The sequence below is a fragment of the Dendronephthya gigantea genome, unplaced genomic scaffold, assembly GCF_004324835.1.
Source record: "Dendronephthya gigantea isolate DGI-Jeju-01 unplaced genomic scaffold, DenGig_1.0 000032F, whole genome shotgun sequence".
NCBI lineage: Eukaryota > Metazoa > Cnidaria > Anthozoa > Malacalcyonacea > Nephtheidae > Dendronephthya > Dendronephthya gigantea.
In genome coordinates, this window is record NW_021163042.1 from 970,015 (window position 1) to 996,624 (window position 26,610).

General features: G+C 35.2%; 2 protein-coding genes across 2 annotated transcripts in view; both read right to left on the minus strand.

Annotated features, from left to right (window-relative positions):
* LOC114524861 (vacuolar protein sorting-associated protein 13C-like) overlaps positions 1-23,526 on the minus strand; it is a 39,571-nt gene extending 16,045 nt beyond the window's left edge. Inside the window, exons 1-65 of the mRNA XM_028546064.1 lie at positions 23,307-23,526; positions 22,493-22,536; positions 22,350-22,392; positions 21,697-21,792; positions 21,278-21,456; positions 20,895-20,933; positions 20,621-20,680; positions 19,797-19,856; positions 19,604-19,684; positions 19,458-19,515; positions 19,270-19,343; positions 19,004-19,057; positions 18,637-18,743; positions 18,290-18,364; positions 18,021-18,183; positions 17,801-17,909; positions 17,470-17,585; positions 16,383-16,450; positions 16,123-16,194; positions 15,723-15,823; positions 15,416-15,525; positions 15,149-15,207; positions 14,932-15,016; positions 14,643-14,710; positions 14,475-14,553; positions 14,063-14,150; positions 13,816-13,933; positions 12,838-12,910; positions 12,678-12,758; positions 12,213-12,357; positions 11,780-11,855; positions 11,457-11,520; positions 11,073-11,229; positions 10,795-10,868; positions 10,550-10,692; positions 10,305-10,408; positions 10,052-10,165; positions 9,799-9,850; positions 9,625-9,676; positions 9,391-9,429; positions 9,137-9,253; positions 8,954-9,031; positions 8,441-8,670; positions 7,954-8,095; positions 7,652-7,718; positions 7,326-7,412; positions 6,649-6,719; positions 6,384-6,540; positions 5,936-6,009; positions 5,706-5,833; positions 4,915-5,117; positions 4,592-4,643; positions 4,120-4,171; positions 3,991-4,029; positions 3,679-3,810; positions 3,529-3,606; positions 3,056-3,282; positions 2,447-2,594; positions 2,209-2,299; positions 2,018-2,104; positions 1,694-1,782; positions 1,397-1,575; positions 923-1,044; positions 567-680; positions 216-475 (exon numbers count right to left, since the gene is read on the minus strand). Of these exons, the coding sequence (XP_028401865.1) occupies positions 216-475; positions 567-680; positions 923-1,044; positions 1,397-1,575; positions 1,694-1,782; positions 2,018-2,104; positions 2,209-2,299; positions 2,447-2,594; positions 3,056-3,282; positions 3,529-3,606; positions 3,679-3,810; positions 3,991-4,029; positions 4,120-4,171; positions 4,592-4,643; positions 4,915-5,117; positions 5,706-5,833; positions 5,936-6,009; positions 6,384-6,540; positions 6,649-6,719; positions 7,326-7,412; positions 7,652-7,718; positions 7,954-8,095; positions 8,441-8,670; positions 8,954-9,031; positions 9,137-9,253; positions 9,391-9,429; positions 9,625-9,676; positions 9,799-9,850; positions 10,052-10,165; positions 10,305-10,408; positions 10,550-10,692; positions 10,795-10,868; positions 11,073-11,229; positions 11,457-11,520; positions 11,780-11,855; positions 12,213-12,357; positions 12,678-12,758; positions 12,838-12,910; positions 13,816-13,933; positions 14,063-14,150; positions 14,475-14,553; positions 14,643-14,710; positions 14,932-15,016; positions 15,149-15,207; positions 15,416-15,525; positions 15,723-15,823; positions 16,123-16,194; positions 16,383-16,450; positions 17,470-17,585; positions 17,801-17,909; positions 18,021-18,183; positions 18,290-18,364; positions 18,637-18,743; positions 19,004-19,057; positions 19,270-19,343; positions 19,458-19,515; positions 19,604-19,684; positions 19,797-19,856; positions 20,621-20,680; positions 20,895-20,933; positions 21,278-21,456; positions 21,697-21,792; positions 22,350-22,392; positions 22,493-22,536; positions 23,307-23,406 (6,504 nt within the window). The 5' untranslated portion in view covers positions 23,407-23,526. The remainder of the gene's footprint in view (positions 1-215; positions 476-566; positions 681-922; positions 1,045-1,396; positions 1,576-1,693; positions 1,783-2,017; positions 2,105-2,208; positions 2,300-2,446; positions 2,595-3,055; positions 3,283-3,528; positions 3,607-3,678; positions 3,811-3,990; positions 4,030-4,119; positions 4,172-4,591; positions 4,644-4,914; positions 5,118-5,705; positions 5,834-5,935; positions 6,010-6,383; positions 6,541-6,648; positions 6,720-7,325; positions 7,413-7,651; positions 7,719-7,953; positions 8,096-8,440; positions 8,671-8,953; positions 9,032-9,136; positions 9,254-9,390; positions 9,430-9,624; positions 9,677-9,798; positions 9,851-10,051; positions 10,166-10,304; positions 10,409-10,549; positions 10,693-10,794; positions 10,869-11,072; positions 11,230-11,456; positions 11,521-11,779; positions 11,856-12,212; positions 12,358-12,677; positions 12,759-12,837; positions 12,911-13,815; positions 13,934-14,062; positions 14,151-14,474; positions 14,554-14,642; positions 14,711-14,931; positions 15,017-15,148; positions 15,208-15,415; positions 15,526-15,722; positions 15,824-16,122; positions 16,195-16,382; positions 16,451-17,469; positions 17,586-17,800; positions 17,910-18,020; positions 18,184-18,289; positions 18,365-18,636; positions 18,744-19,003; positions 19,058-19,269; positions 19,344-19,457; positions 19,516-19,603; positions 19,685-19,796; positions 19,857-20,620; positions 20,681-20,894; positions 20,934-21,277; positions 21,457-21,696; positions 21,793-22,349; positions 22,393-22,492; positions 22,537-23,306) is intronic.
* A 2,022-nt stretch (positions 23,527-25,548) lies between these two features.
* LOC114524971 overlaps positions 25,549-26,610 on the minus strand; it is a 65,579-nt gene continuing 64,517 nt past the window's right edge. Inside the window, exons 42-43 of the mRNA XM_028546229.1 lie at positions 26,036-26,455; positions 25,549-25,818 (exon numbers count right to left, since the gene is read on the minus strand). Coding sequence (XP_028402030.1) covers positions 25,760-25,818; positions 26,036-26,455 — 479 coding nt within the window. The 3' untranslated portion in view covers positions 25,549-25,759. The remainder of the gene's footprint in view (positions 25,819-26,035; positions 26,456-26,610) is intronic.

Genomic DNA, 26,610 nt, shown 5'->3' on the forward strand with positions numbered 1-26,610 from the left:
CGATGTATCATTGCGTATTGCTTTTATCTTTTAATTGCTACTACAAGCATATACATAATTATTATGCTCTCATGAAATTGTGCTCAGGTTATAAAAAGTTCTAAAATTCAAAAGCTTTAATCAACATTGTTCGGTAAAATCAGCAATGTTTCATGGAATGTCGATTCAGAGAGAGCTTTAAGTACTTATTTTAAACAATACAATTCCAGGCTCACCTTGTACAGTGTTTTTTCCCGATCAGGATATCGACAAGAATGAACAATAAGGTCTTTGCTCGTCGTTGAGAAATTTTGTTGGTTATCAACCAGTTTATACTCAAATTCAATGCTTGTTTGAACTATTAGGGCGGAACTGCTTGGGTTTTCAGGTTCTCCTAACAACACTATCTCAGGGTTGTTTAAGGCTCCATTTACCTCAAGGACGTAAGCTGAAGATTGACTGTCGTGGTCTCCTGTTGACTGAGACAGGGTAGTACCTGGAAATTTTAGGCTGAAGTTTTATCAGCTCCACAATAATATAAGCCGTGGAAGAGCAAATGGAACCGAGAGTACCCTAATAAATCATACCTGCATCATTAAACACAACAGCTTCAGTATTAGAGTTTACGGCGAAGAAATCAAGTAATGACCACAGAAGAGGAAAACTGATGTACAATACTGGATCTTGCATAGTTAAGTCCACTGAAAAAAAACACATTGAGGAGGTATTATCATGCATCTATTAACAGATATATAAGGGTATAATAAAAGAAACCTGGAGGTATTATCATTTAACAGATATATAAGGGTAATAGAAAAACATCGAGGAGGCATTATCATGCATCTGATATATAAGGGTAATAAAAAAACATTGAGGAGGTATTAACATGCATCTATTAACTCGCTCCTTTTAACAAATTTAAAATTCGGATCGCCTTACATACCAATCATTTGTCCAACAGGTGTTTGTTTGTATGAAACTTCGATCATGCTAGGACGGTTTTTGTTGTTGGACTTAAACTGAGAACGTCTTCCATGTTTTTGCTCTGTTTTGTGTGAGAGCATTCTATAGAAAAAATCAAAATTTGATTACAGCATTGAAAAGAGAACTGGGTCGCCTGGGTGGCACCAAGCTTCTTGGAAAAAACTCATACAGTAACTTTGAAAGGTTTTCCTTCAGTTAATGCACTTTTACAGACTTTTTGGTACACTTTAGGCAGTGGTTGAATCACATTCGATGTCGATTCTCATAAGATTCACGCCGATCGTCAACCACTTCTCAAATATGGACGTTTAAAGACGGATTTCTTTTGAAAGCGATTGTTCTTACGGTATGTAAACATGAGTATATAAATTAACACCCTCAATTACCCGTTCTAGCTACGGCCCTGCTGGTCAAAGTGTTTACGGTTAAATACCTTGGAAAAGCAGTCATTTTGCTGGGTCGCGCGTCTTCAATAATGCAACCATAGAGGTAAAGCCGAAGATCGATGGACGAATCACTACGTACTGTGACGGTGCCGTTGCTTTTCTGGAGCTCGCACGTGCAAAGCGTTTTTTCTGTACGGTGTAGTTGAAAAGAAACCTTGGAGAGTTTCTACGGAACAAAAAGGCAATTTGTAAAACTGAAAAGCGCTGTATACAATGTTCCAACAAGATCTGGGTAGATTAATATGATCCTTGTCATGAGAAAAATATAATAAAAGTTAACTTACAGTGTCGTTTTCATCGTTGTACAAAGAAAGACTGAGACCAGAAAATGCAAACACAACTACAGTCGTATCCCATACTGTGTTTTGTTCCACTGGAAGATAAAAAAAGTCCACGCATATAACACACACGGGAAGTATTGAAATGACATAATTATACGTACGATGTAAACATCCAATAAGTCGATGAAATTTACATAATCAGAAACCAATACAACTTATACAATGCATTCATTAAAACAAATCAGTTTCTTGCTTCCTATAATCTAATGTCTAGCTTCCTCGTTTCACAGTTTACTGAAAAGCGTGAACCTGTGAACCTTTCCGTACCTTGTATTGTTCTCTCTTGAACAAGCCCCCTTGATGTATCTGAATAATCTTTTGGCTCACCAACAAATACATCACCAGAGGACAAACCTGCATGGTTGACGATAAAATGGATGATTAATAATGTTAGGCTGATCGTATTATTCCTTAAAAAAAGGCGGCTTTCTTACACGTCATATATTAGGTGTTCTCACCTGATGTGCTATCAAAAACGACATGTGACTCGGCGTAATTTTGTTGCATTGCAGAAACGAGCAACTGATAATCTGCTTCGTCTAATCTCATCTAAATATTTACAAGTGAATAATTAGCAATATCTTGACTCGCTAGTCCATATAGCGGGGCAGTGGCGTATTAAGCAAGGAAATGACACGACATTTCCTATACCTATCATTATATTATTAACGGTTAAGACCAGAAGTTGCAGGTTACCTCAACATGGTCCAATCCTATTTCTAAGCTCAAATAAGGTAACCAACGTGCTTCAGATTTCATAGAGCGCATTATTACTAAGGTCATCTTCAGGGGGTTCATTAATAGGCGACGGGCCATTGTGTTTGAATCCAAATCCAGCACACCCCTGAAAACAAAACATGAAAACAAATTCAACTAAAATAAAACTGAGAATAAATTAAACTGAGAAGAGAAGAATTGGATGAGATTCTGTCCATAAAGCAGAATACATAAGAATTTATCAGTCTCTAGGATGATTTCAAAATAAAGTTTCCGTTGTTATATAGCTACAATACTTACTAATTCCAAGTGTGATACCTAACACTAAAAATAACCATGGCCGAACTACATTACCGCGTAAAACTCCTACGAAATATCGTAGACTACATAGCACCAATCATAGCACCAGGGCCGCCCAGAGAGTTTTTGGGGCCCGGGGAAAAATCTTGCAACTTTGTACTATTGCATGCGAGAATGAATGACCTGAACCTTCCTATAGCATTTTAGTGGCAGGGAAAAATTGCCACTTTTGCTCCCCCCTCTCTTGGCGACCCTGGATAGCAAATACGTCATTATCTATAAACATACCTTGACAGTTGTACAGATTCTAAATCGAAATCAATTTTATCAACGACGACCTCGTTGTCCGCGTTATCCATATTCTTTCGCAGAATGAATTGGTTCTTAGCATTTAGGCAGCCTAAGTCTATGATAAGGCAATCAGTTGCTCTAGAATGACTTGGTAAGATTACCAATGGTGCTGCAATGGATAGTTTGAGGGCAATCTTTGTTCCCTGCGTCTCTATATTTTCAAGCTAAATATTAGAAAAAGTGAGTTAAAGAGAATCTTCTTGAACAGTTCCTAAGCGATCCATTATTTGACGAAAAATGAAAAAAAAAACAATTTACTGTTGTAAAGATTTCACCCCCTCCGAAGTTAAACGAATTGTGCTCCGAATCTCTCCGGACTTTGGAGACTAATTTGCCTCCCAGAGAAAAAGTAATAATAATTATACACATCAATAGTTCTGATGTGTTGTGATCTATGCGAAAACACACACCTGTTCTTGAACTGTCTTTTGTGCGAGCTCATAACTGTATGACGTAGTTTCACGACTAACAAGACTTTGAAAAAATGCCTACAAATGACACATGATGTAAACCAAAGAAGACACAGAAAGAGACAATGAGAAGACTACCATTTCTCTTACCTGTATGTCTGTTAGCAATTTGTAAAGAAATACAAAGCGAATTTTTCCAATATTTAGAGACAGTTGACTATGGGGAGTGGTAAGAAATTTCTCGCGGTTGGTTGAGGTCACTGTGCTTGGAAGAGTCCGGTACTATATAACACGATGGTTTTAATTTTTTAATGGTAATTTAAAAAAAAGCTAGGAATTAACCGCTTCACGATACTGTATGCAACTTACAAAAGCAAGCTGAAGGCGACAGGAGACGATTCCTTTGCATGAAGGACAACATTGTAGTTTTGAAAAATAAATAAATATTTGGCGATGACTTACCTCAAAATCAAACAATCTATCTGCTTCAATTGAAATAACCTGAAAAATAAGTACAAGATGCCCTATTATCACAGCCTATAGCTCTAGGAAACATGTTAAAACATTATTCTATAAATGAACGGTACTCACGTTTGAATAGTTGGATAATGGATCTAAATCTGTAACTGACAATCCTTTTTGTCTAAAAATCAGAATAGCTGCAATTAACTATATATATGATACAGGGTGTCTCAAAAAAAACGCAACCACTTAAATATGCAAGAATATTAATATTGTTCGGGTTTGCACCATAGTTCAGCTACAATTACTTTTAGCAATTTAAATGAAGGATTAAGTCATTTAAGAACAATTTTCGATTCCCAGAGGTGCTTATCTATTGCGCTTTAGAGCTGTATTAATGTTCCTGCATATTTAAGTGGTTGCGTTTTTTTTGAGACACCTTGACAGTACAATTGCAAAGGCAAACAAAAGACATGTCCTATACTTGAAATGCATATACTGAATTATTCTTTGAAAGGCATCCAGAATCATGGGGTCCAAAAGAACCAATTTGATTACATTTCCATGCATTTTTGAGTTCTAAAACAATTCATACCGTTACCTTGAAATGACTACACACTTCTCATCATCAATAACCACTTCAGTATAAACATCTGAAAATGCGTCAATTCAACATTATTAAATTTAACTGAGCTATTGATTTTAACGGAAAGATAGTATTTGGAAGTACGATCTGTAAGTTCCATTTGGAAGTACGATCAGTCTTTAAAATAACAATATACAAAACAACAGATCTTAGTTTAATGATTCAGATTTCTCAGCAGCATGCGAAGACAAAGTAAATTCCATGGGAAATAGTGAATTATAAACAAACATGCAGGAAAGGCTACCTGAGAAACATCTCATAAAATGTCATAAATTTACCTTCTATAATTACTCCAACAATTTGGCGTTCTTTGCGACTTAAAATTACTTCAAGTTTGTCAAGGACCACCGTAAGTTTCATATTATCACTTCCTTTGGGCAGGTCATCTTCTGTATCACTGTCGACTTGTTCGGGGCTATTTTTTCCATCCTGAGCGCACTCATCTAGCTCGTGACCAGCAGGATTGTTTAATACTTTCAAACTACAAAAAATGGCGTTACATGGGTTTAATGGTTTTATGTTATATAATCCCTGAAATGAATGAGCATTGATAAACAAACTGTAATCGGCATATAGTATTATTTACATACAATAGTCAAAATAGAACAAGACCATAGTTAGACTGCTTTATTGGGGGTGCCGTGTATATTCATATACTCATGTTGATATACATATATGTCATGTTGATATGCATATATATCATAGGAACAAAAGCGCACAAAAGAAATCAGTCGGGCATAGACGATGAATACGCACCCCACTCCCAATTAAGCTTCAAGCTACGGCCCTGCCCATGCATGCAGCTTTACAGTTACATTTTGAATTAAGTGGATGATTTGAACCCAAGGATATCGTTTTGTTTGCAATCATCGAGGTAATGCAGTGAAATCCTGAGGACTGTTGGTGTTTTTGACTGACTTGAATGCACGGCTCGCTTTTCGCACAGCAATGCATTCTGGTAGAATGTACATGCACCCGCAATATCTACGTAATAGTCATTGCCGCGTTCCCTTATTCGGAGCATTCATAGTTAGTGTATATTTATAAAGAGAGGAATCAGGAATGGAACCTTTCTGTAAACGACTTGAGAAGATCTTGAATTCCTAATATTGATCGTTCTTCAAAATGCAGTTTCATTATAGTTGCCAAGACGTCCAACCTCTGTGTCTTTTTTTGAGGAGTAGATTGGGATAATTCCTAAAATTGTCAGTTTGAATAGTCAAAAATGTTTGAAAATGTTTAAAAGTCTGAAAACAGCTGCACACACCACTCAGTATTGAGTTAAGCTTTACTGAGCACCTGCTGAAATTGTACGGTGATAAGATCATTATTCCGCGATGACTCCAAAACTGACAGTGGTTTTATAAGACTGCCTAAAACACAAGTAAAATTCATGGTTTCATTCAACGATTTATACCTCTCAATTCACATAATTGAATTTTAAAAAAGTAGAGGTAGATGCCACTTCTTTGGTCATAAATGTACTTGGGAGTGACCAATTAATTCCTAAAACTGCATGCTAGGGAGAACATAATATCACGCTCTATAATATAGGAATAGTCATTCAAATAGGTTCTGTTTTAAATTGTGTATGACGACGCTTTTTTGTAAGGGTCGAAAAGAGGTGTTCGAATACTTTTGATCAGTACTGTATATCACAGACAGCCGTGACGGTAATGAAGTTAATGGATACACGGAATCATTAAAGCACAAACCGCGAATCCAAGCATGGTCGCCTTTATCTTACCAAATGAACTGTAGTCAATAAGAAAAAGATCGCCCAAGCTAGCGGAGCCAAACGTGTTGTTCTCACTAAACGTTACTTCTGTTTTTAGCTTTTGCGCATTAAATTCAAGATAGGGTAGTCTCTTCTTGTTCACTGCACGCGGGAACTGCAAACTAACCTGGAAAGCAAAATTACAAAATCTGAATTATACGCGCATTTCCGAAAACAGGATTTATTTATACTAACTAGTATACATATAGTTTTCAATCACATGCAATTCACTTACATATTCTATTACAGCACATATTTTCATGTTAACCACTTCACTGCTAACATCTTGGGATGTCTTTATCGGACCTTAATTGGTGAAGAAATCTGTTAATGATCAAGGTAGATCAAGGTATAATATAATCGTTATAGAGTGCACGTATATTGTCTGCAGATAATTCAAAATCAATGCAAATATCTTGGTTTGGAAATGTATGTAATTGTATATAACACCATACATCGTTGTGCATGTTTATTGGTGGAACCAACGTTTGCATTATAAGAAACACAGTTTCGAATACTTTTGATCAGTACTGTATATCACAGACAGCCGTGACGGTAATGAAGTTAATGGATACACGGAATCATTAAAGCACAAACCGCGAATCCAAGCATGGTCGCCTTTATCTTACCAAATGAACTGTAGTCAATAAGAAAAAGATCGCCCAAGCTAGCGGATCAAGGTAGATCAAGGTATAATATAATCGTTATAGAGTGCACGTATATTGTCTGCAGATAATTCAAAATCAATGCAAATATCTTGGTTTGGAAATGTATGTAATTGTATATAACACCATACATCGTTGTGCATGTTTATTGGTGGAACCAACGTTTGCATTATAAGAAACACAGTTTATAAGTTAAATGGGTATCACACATCCGACCTAACTACTTTTTCAACATTAAAATCTTTACCATCAACAAAAGTAATCAAATGTTGTTCAGCCTCTGGCATTTGGGACAACTCGTCGACACTACCATCTTCATATGTTTCTTGCAACACTATATAACACGAGATTTTACATCTATAGCGTCTTTTTCTAAAGCCAGTTTCACTTTAAACGTTATACTTGCAACCTTGGCAATTTCGTAAGTGACAAATTCACCTGCACGTTGAAACTTTTTCATATATACTCGATTTTGAACAAGTGTTAAAAATACTTTTGAACATTAAAATAAAGGTCATACTACAAGCGTGCTACATCATGCATGAACAATGGTGAACTAATAATAATCGTTACATGTGTGTTGTATATTTTCCACCCAAATTCCTATCAGCAATTTGAAATCACTTTCATCGACTGAAGTCTATAAGAAAAGTGAATAACAGCATAAAGCGTTATTTTTTTAATATGACTGCGCGAAAAAAAAACAAGAAACAACTAAAGAAGTTTAAAAATGTGTAAAATTAAATTTATATATTCACGTGAAAAGATATTGTAGTATGATGTTGTGGCATAAAACGATTTTTTTTTATTTTCTCTCAATTGGGAACAGAAATTACAAAAATTTGGTTGATATATCATCAGCAATGTGTACGTACCGTTAGCTGCCGTAATACAGCTTCAATCTCTGTGGCTGGCATTTGATGACGTAATCCATGGATACATCTTGATAACGCAATATCCAGTCCAGTTGGATCAACAAGATTGTGGGTTCCTGTCCATGAATCTGCGGGGTTGAATCTGAATTACATAAAGTTAAAACTTTACTTATTATATAATTTAAACGATAAATTCCAATTACTTTTCCCTGACACTACTAATTAGTGACTTAGTTGTTAACTGTGGTGGTGAACATGCGGTACATGTAGTGGTTCAAATTTCCTTTACTATATAGAACCTGGTAACCATGGTATCAATAAACTGGCAATTAGACACACCATGTATTGCATAATATTAATAGTAGATCATAATGTTCCCATGGTATCAATCTATTACCCCCTTTCTCTAAAAAGTTTTTTCCAAGATTTTTCCCTGCGGTGAAGCCATACAATGATAGCCACCCGAGCCATAAAAACAAAATCAAACCTTATAACATTAAAGGATTCCAAAGTAATCTTGATATTATCTGTAAGCACTCTATTTTTTATTCCTCCACAGCTAGTTTCTTTTTCTTCCAGTTTATTACGAATAACCAAGGAGCCCAAATCAATTATGATACCATCGTTCGAAATAGCGTTTAGGGGAATTTTGATAACTGGGGCGCTAATATCAACCTTTAGACCGATTTTTGGTGACATTTTTTGAAGCTGTTCGACCTATATAAATTTACAGAATGAAAATTGCGCGCATTAATTGAAAATAAATATAGCTACATTGGAAAATGACAAGAATTTATGGACTATATGTCTTGACCTTCGTGACCTCCCTTTCAGTTATATGAAAGTTAAAACAGTAATGTAGTTGTACAATTCTACAATTGAAATGTACGTATATTATTATACTGAAATTCACCACATGATAACATCAACAGGTTTGGGCTGATGGTAAGATCATGTCATATTATAGTACTATTATATCACGGGTATCGATGGTATGTACCTGCATTTGTACAGCCTGTGTGGTTGCATTTTGAGCATACTGTCGTGTTTCAGGACTTGCGAAAGAGGCGAAGAACTCCTAGTACGTCAAAAGAAAGACAAATACCTTGCACGTTGCTCTATAAAATATACTGTACATTGGCTTTCTCTAATATCGCAAGCACATAATGAATCACAGAAATACCTGTATCTCTGAAACAAATTTATGCAAAAACACAAATTTTAGTCTGCCAAAACGACAACGGACATCCATGTCCACACTGGTGGGATTAGTTCTCTTCGTTTTCGAATAAATCGTAGCCTAATGGAGGAAAAAGCGAAAAGAATAAGGATGGATCATTACGTACAACAGTATGTCTATTGTACTCATGCATGCATGCGGGAACATCCGAAAATAATCTTGCATGGCGGGAAAAACGATATAAAGTAGTACTGTACTTCAAAATCACACAAATTCCCATCGTCGACTGTTAAAATCTATAAAAGATTAAAGCATTATCTAATGCAATTTATAACTCAGTCGTTGAATATCCATGTGAAATAATTCAGTTAATTAAGCTACGCACCAGTTACACTCATTTTAGGCATGTATTTAATCCGTGAAAAACCGCAGAATATATAATGTTGCGAAATAAAAAGTTCATACCCCAAACGTTATTCATATAAACTTACTTTATTATACGAAGTATTCGCGGTGATGTTTTCAACGGTGAAATATTCCAATCTGTGAAAAAGAATCGGAAAAAAATGGTCTATTGTATATATGACAAGTATTTTAAAAAATCCATCATGTTGACGTACATTCGAATTTCATCTTACGCATAAAATTTCACAGTTTTTATTTACCTTGCTTTTATGTGTGTTTGTTTATCCTCGAGAAACGAGTCCACACGGAGGCCTTACAATAATAATTAGACACAGATAATTTTCATTTTCACTTACGGTGCATGGGCAGGATGTATTCAAAAGTATATGAGCCATTTCATCCCGGGCAAGGGAGAGAGAAAAACTGACGGATTATTATTGAAAAATTGCAATCTATGAAAATTCGAAGCTCTTGTTACATTATAACTCAAGCAAAACACGTAAGAAATCTTACCTTTTATTTTAGTGAGGGAAAAGTGTTCATTGTTTGCACTAAATGTTATGTGAACCTCGTCAAGTGTTGTTTCAATCGTTGTCTTTTCAAAAGGTGCCGGAGTCTCGTCGTTTTCTTAAACGAATGACGAATTTTTTTGAGAATACCAAATTGCAATGGTCACTTAAATACAGAATTATTTGTACGTGTGGAGGATGAAACGATGTTTGAAATTTACCATTGCCGATTAAATATCTACAGAGTGTTCACTCACTTTCGCTGTTCAGTGCAACAACATCCAATTGCACCCCTTCCGGAATAACTTCTAAATAGGATGTTACTCGTTCACCCAACTTGTGAAAGTTTGGTTTCTCACTCCTAAATATCAAATTGACCATATCAAATAAGTCGCAAAGGAAATAAGAATTATTTTTTCGCAAATTGAGAAGCTAACATTGTACAGTCATATAGCAGTAAGCACTATAGTGTGACACTTTAAACTGGGTAAAAACACTTCACCTTTCAATGAGAGACAGAATGAAATTTTGAAATGTTGTTATCCCTTCTCGATGGAGCAGAATATTCAATGCATTGAATTCGGTTTTTATTAAACATTGCACACCATCAAACGATTCATCCATATACGGGCAGTTTGAATCCACCTTATAAACCAATCATGCAGAGATAAATATAACAAACATTCTCTTTCTTGAACGGAAAAGAGGGTAACGACAATGAAACTGAGTTAAGTAAGCTGACCATACCTTTCTGTAGAAAAGTGATATAAGTTCTTTTTCAGCTATAGAGCTGAGAACTACGAGTGGACCGCTATCGACATCTGGAACATAATGACAACAAAATCTGTGAAAACTGACATCAACAGATTAACTTAAAAATAAAATTATTCACGAACAGCACTTTCTTCTTAATATATAATCACCATAGTATCTTCAAAATTGCCGAAGGAATCTTTATTTTTACACATAATGAACAAAGAATTGCCGTTCAACTACTGGGTTTGTACACTAATCATCCAACTAACCTCTGAACAAATAATCTGTGAGGTGAACTGACCCAAGTTTTGCGGAAACAGTCATCTCGTATTGCATTACACATATATTTGAGCTGAGCTCATTTATTTCTAAGCAAATGTACGGCTCGTCCACTGTTTGTATGAATCTGTTGAACGCAACAAACACCTGTAATGAAATACAAAAGAACATCAATGGATTATGTCGAGGAAGAAATGGTAACACGAATATCCCTCTCATTAAACCTTTTGCGTTTTTTTGGTGGATTTAGTCAAGAATATCAGTCAATGTAAATAAATATATGAGGTGCAATTCAAGTGGTAGATATTTCTGATTAAAAGGAGCAGACTGTAGTATTAAATGTGCATAAAGCTGATCATCAACTTTCATCGCACCTTTTCAATGGAAAACTCGGCCGACAATTTAATTTTATTCGCCTTTGGATGTTTTTCTGTCCCGCTAAAAAGAAGATTTACCAAATTAATTAGCAACAGAAGTTTAAAAAAAATCGTAAAAACAATGTATATAGCCTTAAAAGCAACATCTCTCTTTATTCTGGAGATCAGAAAAAAGTATAATTATTTTACGAATCACTCGTGTAGAGTACAACACGGAGCCTTAGGTTATGCACGACCCTTGGATGTCCATAAGTGAAAATATTTTACAGAATTAGTCATCGTCGAGGGAATTGATTTCTAGAATAACTGCATGCTCACACCTGTTATTACGTTCCTTGTCAATCTCAGGATCCTTTTCTTCGAAATAATCGGGAGCTAAAACCCATTCCTCGTCATCTGAAAAAGAGACGATGAATTTCCGAGATTGCCTAGCTGGCGGACTTAAGATTTCATTAAATCAGAGAATTGCCTCGGACTTCGTGAATTTTGAATGAAGAAGCGTCTACCTGGCCGCTTAAGAAAACAAATACATAGGAATCCTAATCCGCAGTTTTATCATTTGCAGAGAACAAACACTTTCCAGGATAGCCCAGGCATGCAATGGTCGAGATGACAAGTAAAGTGACGCTTAATGAGCTAAAATAAGGATTGTTGCACAAGTGCACATCGTTCTTTGGTTGCCATGAAATCACGAGAACGCCATGAAGTTGTACGTCTGTAAAAAACGTCACGTGATTGTAAACAAAGACATACCATCGATATGTATGAATTTTTCTTCAGCGTCGTAGAAAGATTCTCCATCATGATGTTCACTCGAAACTGTTAGAGCTTCACGTGTCATGATTTGAATATCGGATGCCTCCACTAAGGACATTCGCGAAGAATGCCGAGAAAGGGTCTAGCAATCAAAAATTAATTTTAAATTATCGCGGGCGTGAATTAGGTTGGTTTCACTGGTTGGATTGGGGAAAAGGATTTGTTACGGCAAACGTTATAGATTACAGATCAGCGGTTATTGTGGGGTTTTAACTGATCGAGTTAACTGATCGAGTTAGTTAGGCAGGTGGTTTTCACCGACGCAAACTAACACGTTGTGACAAACACTAGCCATCGCTGTTCATTAGAATTTATTTTGAATACTGAAGACGCGATGGCGTGTAGTTCTCAAGATCTTAAAAGTTTACATGCAGATACAGTTTGTTGCAAAAATTATCTTACCACTGGATATGTTGTGTGGGATAAACCGTATTTTTCATTGTCATCCAAAGGTTCAGTGAGTAAAGGAAGGTTGGAGATAAACTAGAAAATAAAATATAAAATGAGGTTTGAAGTATGCGGTTGAAAAACACCGTAAAAGAAACAGCATTGATGGAAATACCTGCATAAGTTGCCGATATTTTTCTTCTGACAATTTGATTTCAAGCCGTGGGAGAGTTCCCTTCATCGTATTTCTGTGGCCAAAAAGGAAAACAGAAAAAAAAAATTCGTGATGTGAGCTTTTCACATATATGGCCTGGTCAGATCAGTCAAAAATAACGTTTAATTACTTTTGAGCCAATAGCTGCCTTTTTGTGTTACATATTCACTCATTTTTCTTGCACATTAGATAGAGAGATTACTTGTTAATGTGTTCTTTGTTTCATGTTATACGTCGCGAAATTCCGAAACGAATAAAGTTTCCAAGACAGTCCTATAATTTCACTGATTACAATTACCAGGCGTTAAGTACAAGAAATATAAATGCATAGTCCTTCAATGCATCAAACGAGATGGATATTAATGTGGAAGATTGAAAGATTAATGTGGAAGAATCCACTTATATTTTTGGACATGAAAGCAAACGGCTGTGATAGAACCTTTCGAATGGAGGCATGCAACTGGACAGTATTCAGAACATCGACAGTCAAATTAAAGAGAGAAAGGCAGTTACTGTAATTGTCTTTCGCAAGACAGTGAAAGACAATGGCAATAATTATATGGGGATAAATTCAATGGATATACGTCAATCCATTCGTCACCATTAAAATAATGTCCCAGAAAGTCCACTGCTGTGTATACGTCATTTAGTTATGCAAACATTATGCGGACTCATTCAAATTATTTTGGTGCTGTAAGCAAGTGACATTGAAAATTGCGAGACATTTTCCGCTTAAGGTCGCATATAAATAATTTGCAGAAGTTTTTTCGGAAAATACGTTTCAATCGTAAAAAAGTTCTCTTTCGAGTGTTGCCTCAATACATATGTCTTGACCTACATAATTAATAATAGACGAAGGACGTACTCGAATTGGGATAATTAATAATAGATGAAGGACGCACTCGAATTGGAGTAATTAATAATAGATGAAGGACGTACTCAGGTAATGAGGAGTAAACGCTGTTTGTGTTTCTTCGAATTTCTAAAGTGATCTCAGAAGAGGGTAACAAATGGAATGGCGAACTTGACTGAGCATGTGCAGACAACCAATCATCGTCTAGAAATGGACATTCCAGCTAAGGTTAAGATTTTGAATGAAGCCATTATGCTACAAAGATCATGCTACAGTACACGAATACAACGGACACGAAAAATAAATGTTGTTATTTGCCTATAGCTTACTTACCTTTACTTGCAATAAGAACTTGCATGTCGCTTAATGAGACATCAAAGTTGTCACATAACATGTTTTCCAATTCGCTTTCAGTTGCATCCTTAGATATGGAAAATAAAGTACGGTATACCTGCATGTTATTTGTTATAATCGATTATGTACAGGGCCCAAACTGGCTAAACAAAGGGCCGAAAGTAAGAGCCATAATGCGTGGGCGTTTGAACAATTATCCCATGGTATAAGGTTAAATGTGCCTGATATATCTGTGGAAATTGTAAAATATAAGAGACATATAAGTTAGAGGCGCAATTCCAGTATCAAAGTCACTATCATACCATACTTTTATCACGTTTCTCCCCTTCAAGTTATATGAGAGAATTGGATTGATCAAGCAAAAACGTAACACTGATTATCCTCACTCTACCTGAATTAATGACTGTTTGGAATTCAAATCCGTCTTAATAGTCAGGTGTCCGAAATCGACAATAAAAACTGAACCGGGCCTACAAAACAGGAGGTAAGATCAGAATCAATCCTTACAATTATAACAATACGTGAAAATCCTCTATTCTCCTCTCAGGTTTTATCTTACTTTTCCATTGCTCCAAACTCAGGAACAACAATGCAAGGTGCTTTAAGGTTGACGTCGAAATAGAAAATCTTTAAAAGAAAATTTAACATTTCATTCAATACATTTTTTACATTTCAAAAATCACTGACTACCACTATGGACATCGCCGTATACCACTGTATATATATACATATATACAGTATGTATATATATACAGTGGTATACGGCGTTACTGTATATACAACATTACTGTATATATATACATATATACAGTAATGTTGTATTGACATATTTTTATCACATAGCCTACAGTTTGCTGTGATACGGCGTATTCCAGACCAGCTCGAGTACGATTTTGAATCTCGATTATCCCCAAAGAAGCCACTTCGGTAAGCCTACATAACATAATAGAAAGAAATATTTCATAAATGAGCGTCCCTAGAGTGAACAATTCGACATCTTAAATGATCGTATATATAATCTTCCATCTGCATATTTGGGATGATGATACATGTATATATACTTACTCTTGCAATGCTCTGCTCTGTGGCATGTTGAAGAAATTCACAAACTGCATAACAGTATTCTAAAAAATAGTACATACAGGTCATAATGGTTACTTTTACAAGTTACATATATGTTGCAGTTGTATTGTCTTCAAGTCGAGAGAATTATGGAATTAAGCTACAAACAAGACAAACGAGAGCGACAATAAAATACTGCATTACAGTAAGTGTATACGAATATAAAAACTATGCACGCACTTACTTAGTAATTCAACATACTGTACGTACCGTATCATGAACAATTTTTACTGGTTCCAATTTAAGAAAGACAGAATAGTCTGCAGACACATGTATCGGGTTAAGTTCAAACGAAAATTCAAAAAATGCCAAATGGCTATCTACACAGAAGAAAAAAAATGAATGTAGGCTATATACATACATATATGTATGTCTTAATTATAATTATAAATATATATTATTAAGTTAATGAACATGATTTACATTTTCCCCGTCAGTAAGAGAAGCTAATTAGTTAATTGTATACGGCTAATAAACGACGTACTTGGATCTGTATGTGTTATTAAATCAGACTCACCCTTTTCCCTTGTCTGAAGGTACAACAATTTAGGTAAAGCTTCATCGTCCAATTTTGATCCGTGACCATAAAGAATAATATCGTTAACATCCAAGTTAAAACTATATAAAATATGTGATAAGTTTTTTCTAAAATCAACGCTATGCTGCATACAGCATTTTTCACTTCAAATTTAGACAAAGCATTTTGACATCTAAGGGTGTGAAGTATAACATTAAATCAAATGAAATAAAGTGCTTAATGCTTAATTAAAGAAAGAGAGAAATAGGACAAAATTCTTTATATTATAAAACTCGAATGTCAGACGTGCACTGAATATATATACGTATATACTTTTTTGAGATGTAGAATATCGTTACATTCATTGGAATTTTTTTTGATGTTGAAGTGCAATCCTTACCTTGTATTCGATGAAGATGGTCGATGTTGAACTGATCCAGAAACACCACTCATCGACACAAAACTTAAGTTTCTAGAAAATCATGCAATTAGAAACGTAATCACCAGTGCAGGGTGTTACTTAAAAACGCAACTTCGGAATCTTCCTAAGAAATCCACATTGTTCTCAAACTGCATTTACAGCACAAATGTTGTTTTTCCAACAGGATTAACCTGATTGAGAACCTTGATTACTCTTTGCGATGAACCAATAAATATTACCTTCTTAATTCATTCATCAGATGCACTTCGAAACGTTCCAGCGAAAATAACAACACGTATTTGACATACTGAAAAAGAGGTCGTCGGAACATTGTTATGTGCATAGGGCCGTCGCTAAGCGGTTTAAGCAGGGGGGGGTGTGTGTATCGAATTTGCCGAAAAAATGGGCGTGGTGAATGGGTATGGTTTTTCTAAATTGGTTTTTCTACATTATTACACGTCATTAAATTTTTGAAATTCGACATCTTTACTTTACGTGTATATTGATTTTAACTAGATTTTAAAAAACTAAACAGTAACGAAATGTCCTGCGATGGTTAAAAATCGTTCATTTGCCGACAGCTACAATCATTGACAAAAAATATTGGGACATGGCATGTAAACATCCCCTTTTTTTACGAAAGTCTCAAAATTAGCATTATTCACCTCATTCCCTCCCCCGCCCCCCCCCCTCAAATCAATGTTGACGTAAGTGAGGTAAAATCACTCAAAAATTTTCGCTGCAAAACAATACAACATTGTTTTGGGGGCGTGGGGGGATTCGTTTGGCCAAAATGATTCATCGTTTCAATGAAATTGTCAATGATTGTAGTTTTGCATGATTTGCATGATACACGGCAACAATATGTGCATGATAATGTAATGCCGTTCACCGAAATTAAGCGGAAACAAACATATAAAGCTTGGCATTTTGGAATAAATGGGAAATAAAACAGTATAGTCGTACATGGTTCAGCAATTAACCCTGCTCAGCAATTCAGTAGACGGCACAGTTGCGGAAATATGTACATGAAAAATTATGATCACGAAAAATTTGCATGACAAATTTCTGAATATTTGAATGACAAATTTAAAATATGTGGTCCATTTTAATTTGAAGCATGATCAGCAGTGACGTAGCCCCCCTCACGATTTAGATAAGTTATTCATCATTATGCATTTCTTTAAAAATTTGTTGTTTTGATAGTCATCATGAAAAACTAAAATATTAGCATAGCAGTAAAAAAATTGTTAGGCTGGCTACGCCACTGATGATCAGGTCGTGTGGAGACAGCGAAACATTAAGGATGCATGCATCTGGACAAACCTCTTTGGGATATTTGGTATCCTCGACGTTTTCAGAATAATCAAGAGCGTCGTATAAACGCTGTTTTTCCGACGGAGATAAAGCAGACAGTGATAGGGATGAGGAGATCTCAATTTCTGGAAAACAAAAAAATCAATTGATAACGTTTGGGTAGCATGTATGCGGGCTTTAAAGGGTAACGCTCATGGATGCGTTCACGAGCTCAAATGCTTCGATACGATTAGTCGAGCTTGATTCTTTAGCAGTTTGAAACAATTAAACACATGAATAAACATTAGATTTCACATTTCATTTCGTTCGTCAGAACCTGGTGCCCTGTAGTATACAGTACCTTCCGACAATTCGTAATTCGTCTCATTAGAACCGAATATCCAATTCCACCAGCCAGATGAAGTTTCCTCCAGATTAACGTCTTCATAAATACCAGGATTTGTTTTAAACTATTGGGGAAGAATCTCTGCTATCATGGAAATAACATACGAGATACAGTACTACATGTAGCCTGTTCACTGGAAACGCACTGTAATTATATGCATGGTGTATATACTTACCTCGGCAAGAGCATGTTCCCTCGCTATGAGAATGGATGAAAGTTGTAATTCGTCTTCAATGTCATGTATTTTAGATTTAAACGATGTTGAAACATTCTTAATTCCTCTTTGGTCATAAAGTAGTTTCGTTTTGTACACATTTTTGTATTCATGATAAAGGGACCTATTGGACAAATAAGGCAATCACATGATTTATTGGTATAATTAGATGGCCTTAAATATTATGAGTGAACTGTAACGTATAGAAATCAATTATGAATTTATCAAACCTATGTCTTCTGATGTTCTGCCAGGACCACGTTCTAATATTCTCTTTCACAATGGCAGTTATTGCATATTTCCACCTAAAAATCCCATAAAAATCATCAACAAGAACACGCAGATGGGATCTAAATCTTAAAATAAGAAAATTTTTGACTGTTTACGAAATGCATTTACACTGTTACACGTTTTAACCTATAAAGCGAGCTAGTGTGTTATACATCATCGACAGCAAGAAACATATACTGTACTTCACACAATGCAATACGACATGATACAATAATGATTATTGTAATATATAGCTACAGTAGGTTATTATCACTGTATTTTCATCTGACAATGAATGAAATCTTACCAGATTTTGGCGTTATTTCGCAGCGGGACATTTGGACGATATTTCTTGTACGGTTCGTTTGCAATCATCAGTTCAAACGATTCAATCAAATGGACCAAATTTTGAAACTATATTTAAAGGTTTTACATAACGTTAACAGTAACTATTGTGTAATACATGTACCTAGCTCCTACATGATATGGGTGGGATTCTCATGGCCAAAAAAATTATTCTAAAGGCCCCACCCTTGATTTCTTGACTTTACGAATTCACCTTTTGTTTTAAATTAAAGCAACGAGTTGATGAGAAAAAATTCGTGCGATTCAATTTCTACCAAAATTTCAATCAAACGAGTAAAGATGTACGGCATTTTGCAATATATACTAACTTGGGATCTTGAAAGACTAAGGATCATGTCGTGTTGAATAACTTCAACGGTGATCTACAAGCATTAAAGAGTGACATATGTATGATAAATATACACCTAAATTACGATTTTCCATAACATGTGAAAAGGAAACTTTTGACAGTCAATACATTTCGTATAATTTTACTGAATATTTTAGTTCGAATTTCAGCAGACAGCAACGTAGACTGCATGCATGAAGATATTACAATTGAACCATTAACTTTCATCTTCATTTTCATACATACCTTTGGTTTGTTGTTTATCATTGCAGAATTTTGATCAATTTCCACATGCGCTTCGAGAGAGAATGGTTCCAGGACTATATTATAGATCACAAAAGATATTATGAGCATATATAATGAATGATTGCGCAGTATTAGAGGCATGCGGTTTAAATTCTGGATTCAAGAATATTATCACTGTAAACTTTTACCATATTCGTAATCATCATTCTTTGCTTCTTTCGTTCTAATGTCAGAACGAAGTGATGACTAAATAATTGGAAATAGTTAATAATATAAATTTCGCCGTTAAGTGTCCAGATTTTCCGATCAACACAAGTATACCAAGTAGATCTACCTTCCAATCTTTTGATCCTCCGTACTGACTTTCGTTAATATTTGTATTCCAATAAACGGCAAAAGAATCGAGACTTATAAACTATAAAAGCAAGAAGTTATTTTCAAGTAAAATATGCGAGCACTTTCTATAGCAATTGCGAACTATTCAAATATAAGATGCATATGTATACATGATAGTGCAATAATCTAACCTTAAAAATTGTCTTTTTGGTTGCCTCAACTACACATGGCTTCCAATATTCATCCGTGGTCTAAAAAATATAACTTCTTTGAAATATCCTCTCTGACTCCCCATGACCCCCTCCTGCTTGATAGGATATCTGCATGGTCTCTGACGACAAACACGCACTTTATCACGTTAAAAATAGCGTGATCGAGGCATCTGAATTAATTCTCAGTGTAAGTAAAAGCATATATAGATATATGACACGAAAGCAAGCTATTATCATTGCTATATGTCGACTACACGTGCTGCATGGCACTATGAAAAATAACTGCATGTACAGCTTAAACGCATGCATGTCGTCTATTTGCTGCGTTGAAAAAAGATTGGTTCTTTCACCTAAAGCAATCGATTTGACATCTCTGTATATAATTCCATCGATATAAAGTGGAAGAAAAGTACTGTCAGTAGGTATTTTCTTTTAAATGCGAACGTCTGCAAGTGCAATCCTCCAACAACATTTTGGTAAAGTTATGTATAAGACAAGGTACGAAATGGGAATAGCATTGCATTTGATTATGGTGAAGGTTGGGAACTTGGCCCGTTAAGTCACATTTTGTGCGTATATAAAGAACCAACCGTTGGAGATCTTAAACCTCTTATTGTAACTATTGAATAATTTTATTTAGTATACACCCGACTACTGTCTATTACAAATCCTACATTTTGACTGGCTACTCAACCATTGTCTATTCGTACTGGTGAACGTTTGGGAAAAATTCGCTCGCGCGACCGTATAAAATTGAATTAATTAGACAACTCGCCTTCGTTGTCTAATTGTTAAATAGTTACCTCTGCGGTTAAATGCTTTAATGTCAATCCAATAGCGAATGAACTGCCAGGAGTTGTAATCTATATAACAGAATTATAAGAAAATCTTTCGAATTCGCAAAGATCATTGTCCTCCGAAAAAGGAATAATATTCACGAGAATAAGATTAATAATTCCAAATTAATTCTGAATTAAGACCTACTGTACATTTGTTATCCTATACCGACTGCCGAGTCATGTACCAGAAAACTAATAAAATCAATTAATTAGGATAAATATGCAAGAAAGTCTTCACCTTATCTTCATAGCGAATGTGAATATTCTTTATGAAAATCTAAAAAAGACACTGTATAATTCAATCAAAGTTATCAGACAAATACGATGTCGCAAAATATGCGTGAAGGGCGTTTTTTTCCGAAAAAGTAAGTTCGCATCATAACGTCCGTTGGAGAAACATCTTAATTTGCGGAGCATGTAATGGCTGTTTTACTTTGATATTCTGAAGGATGATGAATCCAACTTATCCGTATAAGAGAGGAATAATGAGAGAGAGAGAGGAAAAAGTGTGTAGTACCGTTATAGGTGTCTGATTTGCGAGAGAAAGCATCTTCGCCGAAAAGAATATTGAATTACGTACGTCACCACACACACAGAGCTAACCTGTAACAACAGGCATACCTGAAGATTCTTGACAATCTGGGCGGTTAATTTTTCTACAAACGTGTAGCTGTCGGACAATTGGGATTCCTCAGGATTTTCATGACTTAATGGTTCACTTGATTTATCTATAGCTTGCAACCTCCTTCTCTTGGCAGCTCTCAGGCATTCCTCAGCGCCTTTCTCATCATAATCAATTTCTGGAAAGGATTAATTAAACAAAAAAATTGAGGCGCTTTAAGAACAGTAGTTTTACTCGAAGAGACGTGTTATTCTATGATGGATAATCTCTATACAAGAAAAAATTATAAAACAACTTTGACGTACAGTGTCAAAACGGAATCCGACCCTGAACCGGGAATTAGGCAGATAGATATTACAGCTAAAAGGGGAGGAGGTAACTCACAACTCACAGCATAATATGTTATTATATAATTCACCTGTAATTGGTGCAGCAAGAATAAATACATCTTCAATATTTACAACAACTGGCTTTGTATATATATTCGACCAGGGGATTTCTGCTGATAATTTACCTGTATATAAAAGAATATTAAAAAAAATTCGCTGGTAACTTATAAATAAATAATAATTTTGCTTTACTTATAAATACTTATAATTATACTAAATATTTAGTACAAAAAACTGTCAATAATAGCTATTTTATATCTAAATACATATCAGTTTAATAAATTCAGGTGGTTGCTAGTGGGTTGCCAACCGACCTTTTTGTGGTTATAGCTCAATTCATATTATTTAGTAAAAATCAAGAACCATAAGTCCCGAGCAAAAAACCCTGGAGGCTAGTCTATGTAAGTCCTGTTTGGGCGGCACAAGCAAAAAATCTTGACAACAAAGCAAAGCTTCTTCGATCCTTGCATTCATCCCAATACAAGCACTTTTGAGGGCATGCTCTTCTTAGTGACTCATGACTGAACTATTGAATAATAGCTGAACCAGCTGAACACAAGCTTCTCTTGTATATCTTCCAAAAAGGGTTCGAGCTAGGCTGCCTAATGTCAATGAGTGAAATACAAGAGACAGCCAAATAAAATCCAGAGCGTACATATCAATGCATGATGAATATACATACCAATATTGCCAGATTTAACCTGAATAGGCAAGTCAAGTTCAGCCTAAAAATAATTATTTTCATGTTTCAGCATTACCTATACATACTTTGCAATGTTTTTAGATTAATTGAAAAATACTGTATTATATAATTTAGAAATTTACCAGTGCATCATCTTTAAGTGTCAGATTGTTGAGCACCACATCCCCTGAAAAAAAATTATACGTAAATGTCTAAAATATTCCTATTGTCAGAACTATAGAGATGGTCTCACATGACTCAACAAGTCATGTTGGTATATGCCTTAAATTCCAGCTGTTCATGGGCCAATAAAAATTAGATCAACATACAACAAATTCTTAGTGGGTTTTTGACATTCAGAAGTGTTCTAATACATTGCATTCTTCCTACATCTTTAATAAATTGTATATGCATAGAAAAATATCATTTGATACTAATTAGTACATGAAGCTCAGCACTTGAGGTGGAAGGCAAGAGATGATTCAGTTTGGCACAATATCGTGTTTTTAAAAAATTAGAACATATGATACACTGCATGAGCATATTTTGAAGGGAGATCAGGGAAAGAGTGGATTAAGGCAAATATTAAATAGCTCTGTGTACTTTATAATTAAGCCACAAGGATGTGATAAGCATACAATTCCTAATGTATATCTATCTAAACACATAGTGTACACTGGAAATGTCTTTTGAGCCAGTCTGTACAACGAACAATCCAATGATCTAATGATTATTTATTAATTCATTCAAATACATGAATATAATGCAGATAGCATAATAACATTTTGTAAGCAAATGATATTATAACATTGGGATTAATTGTTGATTTTGAGCCTTTTAAACGGAATAAAAACAAATTTAATGTTAAAGAAAAACATATAAACATTTATACCGGCCTCAAGTTATGTCAACATTGCGAGGTATTTATCTTTAATAGACGGTCGTATAGCAACATACCGCGCCAGATGCTCAAATCGAGATTTGAAGAATCTAAATCTTTGATATATCTGCCAAGATAAGTGTTGACAAGGTTAACCACAACTGATTCAAAAACCATTCTTCTATTATAAACACATGATAGTATAGAGTATATAGACTTGTTGTGGTCATACAGCGTTGCTTTATATTTTAAAATACAACTAATCACAAGCAGCCAATACTATTCAATTACCGCAGAGAATATTCTTTGGTTTCGAACTCGCTTGTAACGTTCAGGGGGGGACAGACGACGAAACGTGGGGAAATCCCTAAATAGAATGGTAAAGTTTCAAAGGTTTTTGGAAAGTGCAGAAAATAATAATATAACCAATTTTAAGACCCAAGCTAGAGCAGCTGTTAATAAAAGCCAGCCCTAAAATATTCCTCACTCTTTGGAAATAGAACCTGTTTCCCTGCGATTTCGGTCCGCCTTCTGCGCATCGGTTCTGCTCATAACAATGGATCGGAAGTTTAAAAAACGAAGGTCTGCTGATTTGAAAGTTGATCATATTTCCCATGTTTCGCATTTTTCTGGATAAGAAATCTAGTTCATATTCATTCAGAATTATAGAAAACCATATTATATTTGGTATGCAGACATGTTATATTGGCAGTTTCTTAGTAGTTATGACAAAACTTTTGTTACATATTTTAAACTGGGGTTATGACGGTCTGTAATGATGTACATACAATCTATCGGAATTCTTCTACTATACAAAAGATCGAAACGTCTAGAAGTTTTTTTTGGCTATTTTTTGTCATACCACAATTGGGTGAGCCAGTCTGTCTAGCCAAGTTTCGAAAGATTTAACAGCATTTATATTAAACCGTTTTCGTTGTCGTAAAAATGAATTTTACTTTCGTTTTCGTTGTCGTAAAAAATGAATTTCACCGTTGTAGTTTTGCCCTTATTTTTTCTGCAAAGATCAACCATTGTTGACTCACTTGACTGCACAGAAGTAGCAGTATTATTTTATACATCAACCTAAATATTCACGACAAATGCATTTACACGGTGTGTTTATTAAAGACCCAACACTAAATGTTCAATATTAGTATAATTTCAGCGACAAAAGATCGAATATTCTCATGAATATTTACTTAAATGTTGCGTTTTTTATGATACAACCTGTAGCAGAGCTCATTTTAGATAGTCGAAACAGCAGGTTCATTGTCATGAGCACGAAGCGTTGGAGCGATACGCAATATATAATCAAATCCCCGTCTGGGAGGACAAAACCAAGAGAATATGCGCTCGGCCTGCGCTCGGTTTTTTGTATGAATTTATCTGAACTCTAGCTAGCGGAATTAAAAACCACCTTGCTTCAATAATATTGTTTAATAACTCTCTCATACAATGATAAAATCACAAAGATTATTTGAAGACATACATTGCAGATTTGAAAAGACAGTACAATTTTTTATCTGAGCATTATCCAAGCTAAGACTAAATCTAAATAAATTCATCAATAATATTATTGACAACATTGTAATGGCGTACAGCAATAGTTATTGTTCATGCCATAAATATACATAATTCATTTAGGCTACCTCTTACTGTAATACTGTATATATTCTATAAGTCTTAATCTATCTTCGCAGACGGGCCGGCGATGTCTCATGAGATTGTTCACGGAATTACTCTAAAACAACATACAAGAAAACAGCTAGTCAACATGCGCGAATCCTATTATTATATGATATAACAAATAAAATTTTCCACATACTGAATGTTTTCCACATAATATATTAAAATATTACCGCACCGATATTGCTATGCGGAGAGGTTGAGGGGGGGGGGGATAAGTTGGAGCCCATTTATTGTGTTCAGAGCACAAATGTTAAGAAGACAACTTGAAACTAAAGCTAGCATCCTATAAAACAGCGCAGGTTATTATGATTGCCTTTATAACTAGCCTAGTAAACAAGAAAATTTTGATTTTATAATTTATAAGGTACATTTTTCATTAGGCCTTGTTCCATGGGTGATTTTCTATTGTAGAGACAATCATTTAATTTGGCTATAGTAATCACAGTGTTTTGAAGACTGCGTTTTAAGACGAGTATTCAGTATTTATGATTTTCTAGAAAAAACCGAAAAGTCGGAACCTTGCTTCAATAATATTGTTGTTTTTTGCTAACGGCGATGTGCGCAATTGTTGTTTTAGGAATGTTCCCCACGGCACGTTCTCTCCAGAATAGAAATAAATTAAATACAATGATAAAATCACAAATATTATTTAAAGACATATACTATTCTCTTTAAACAAAACAGAAGGTTAGGTTAAATAATACACAACAACTTTTTATCTGAACAAACTCTACTATATAAGTCTATAGATTTATCATTAATGTCATGTCTTGCTTCAATTGTTTATTTAAAATGTAATAATTTACTTAGCTCTTAATACAGTATATATTTTATAAGTATTCTATCTTCGTGGACCATGTGGTTGACGGCGACGTCTGAATGTGTCTGTTCCTGGGATTTCTATATATAAGACAACGTAACAATCAAGAAAACCATAGCAGAATAACAGTCGCAATATTAAAAAAAGCAGTCGGACAGATAGAAGAGCTATCTTTTGAATCTGTGAATCTGTGAATCTATGTTACACAAAATGAAGGCGAGTGCGAGCGAGGTTTTTAAATACAGACAATTGTATTGTAGGCCCTGTACCGCCACAGCGATATTTGCAAATACTTACGAGTGCCAAAGACTTCGACTTCGCACAAGGTTAAAATCTTGCGTTTTCCAGGTATTCTGATGGTCAGGAAGCCACCAACCATTCCGCGGCATGAGATAACTTTCGAGTCTCCACTTATTGTATGTCGATCGCCACATTTTGGACTCTTCTCAGCATCTTCACCAAAGTAATCTCCAATTCGTATCTCGAAGTCACTCAATCTTTCTCGACAGCAGTCCTGTCTGTTTGTGATACGTATAACTGATATGTTGACTTTGTAGGGTTCAAATGACACATACCAAAATGGATTTTCTTCAGGTGGTGTATGGGTACAAGAGGAATCGCCGTAATTGCCACTTCTTATGCCATCTGTGGCCAAATATGCATAACCTCCTAAGCTCACGTTTGATTGTGAAGCGTAACGCCCAAGGGCTTGGTTGACTGAAAAAAATAGAATAAATTTAATACATTGTAATAATTCGCCTAATCGATATGCATATACATGCAGTGAAATGGAGATATAGTAGAGCCCCGGCAAACATGAACTCCTCGCAAACCTGAACTAAATTTACTTTTTCTTTGATTAGATGGTACAT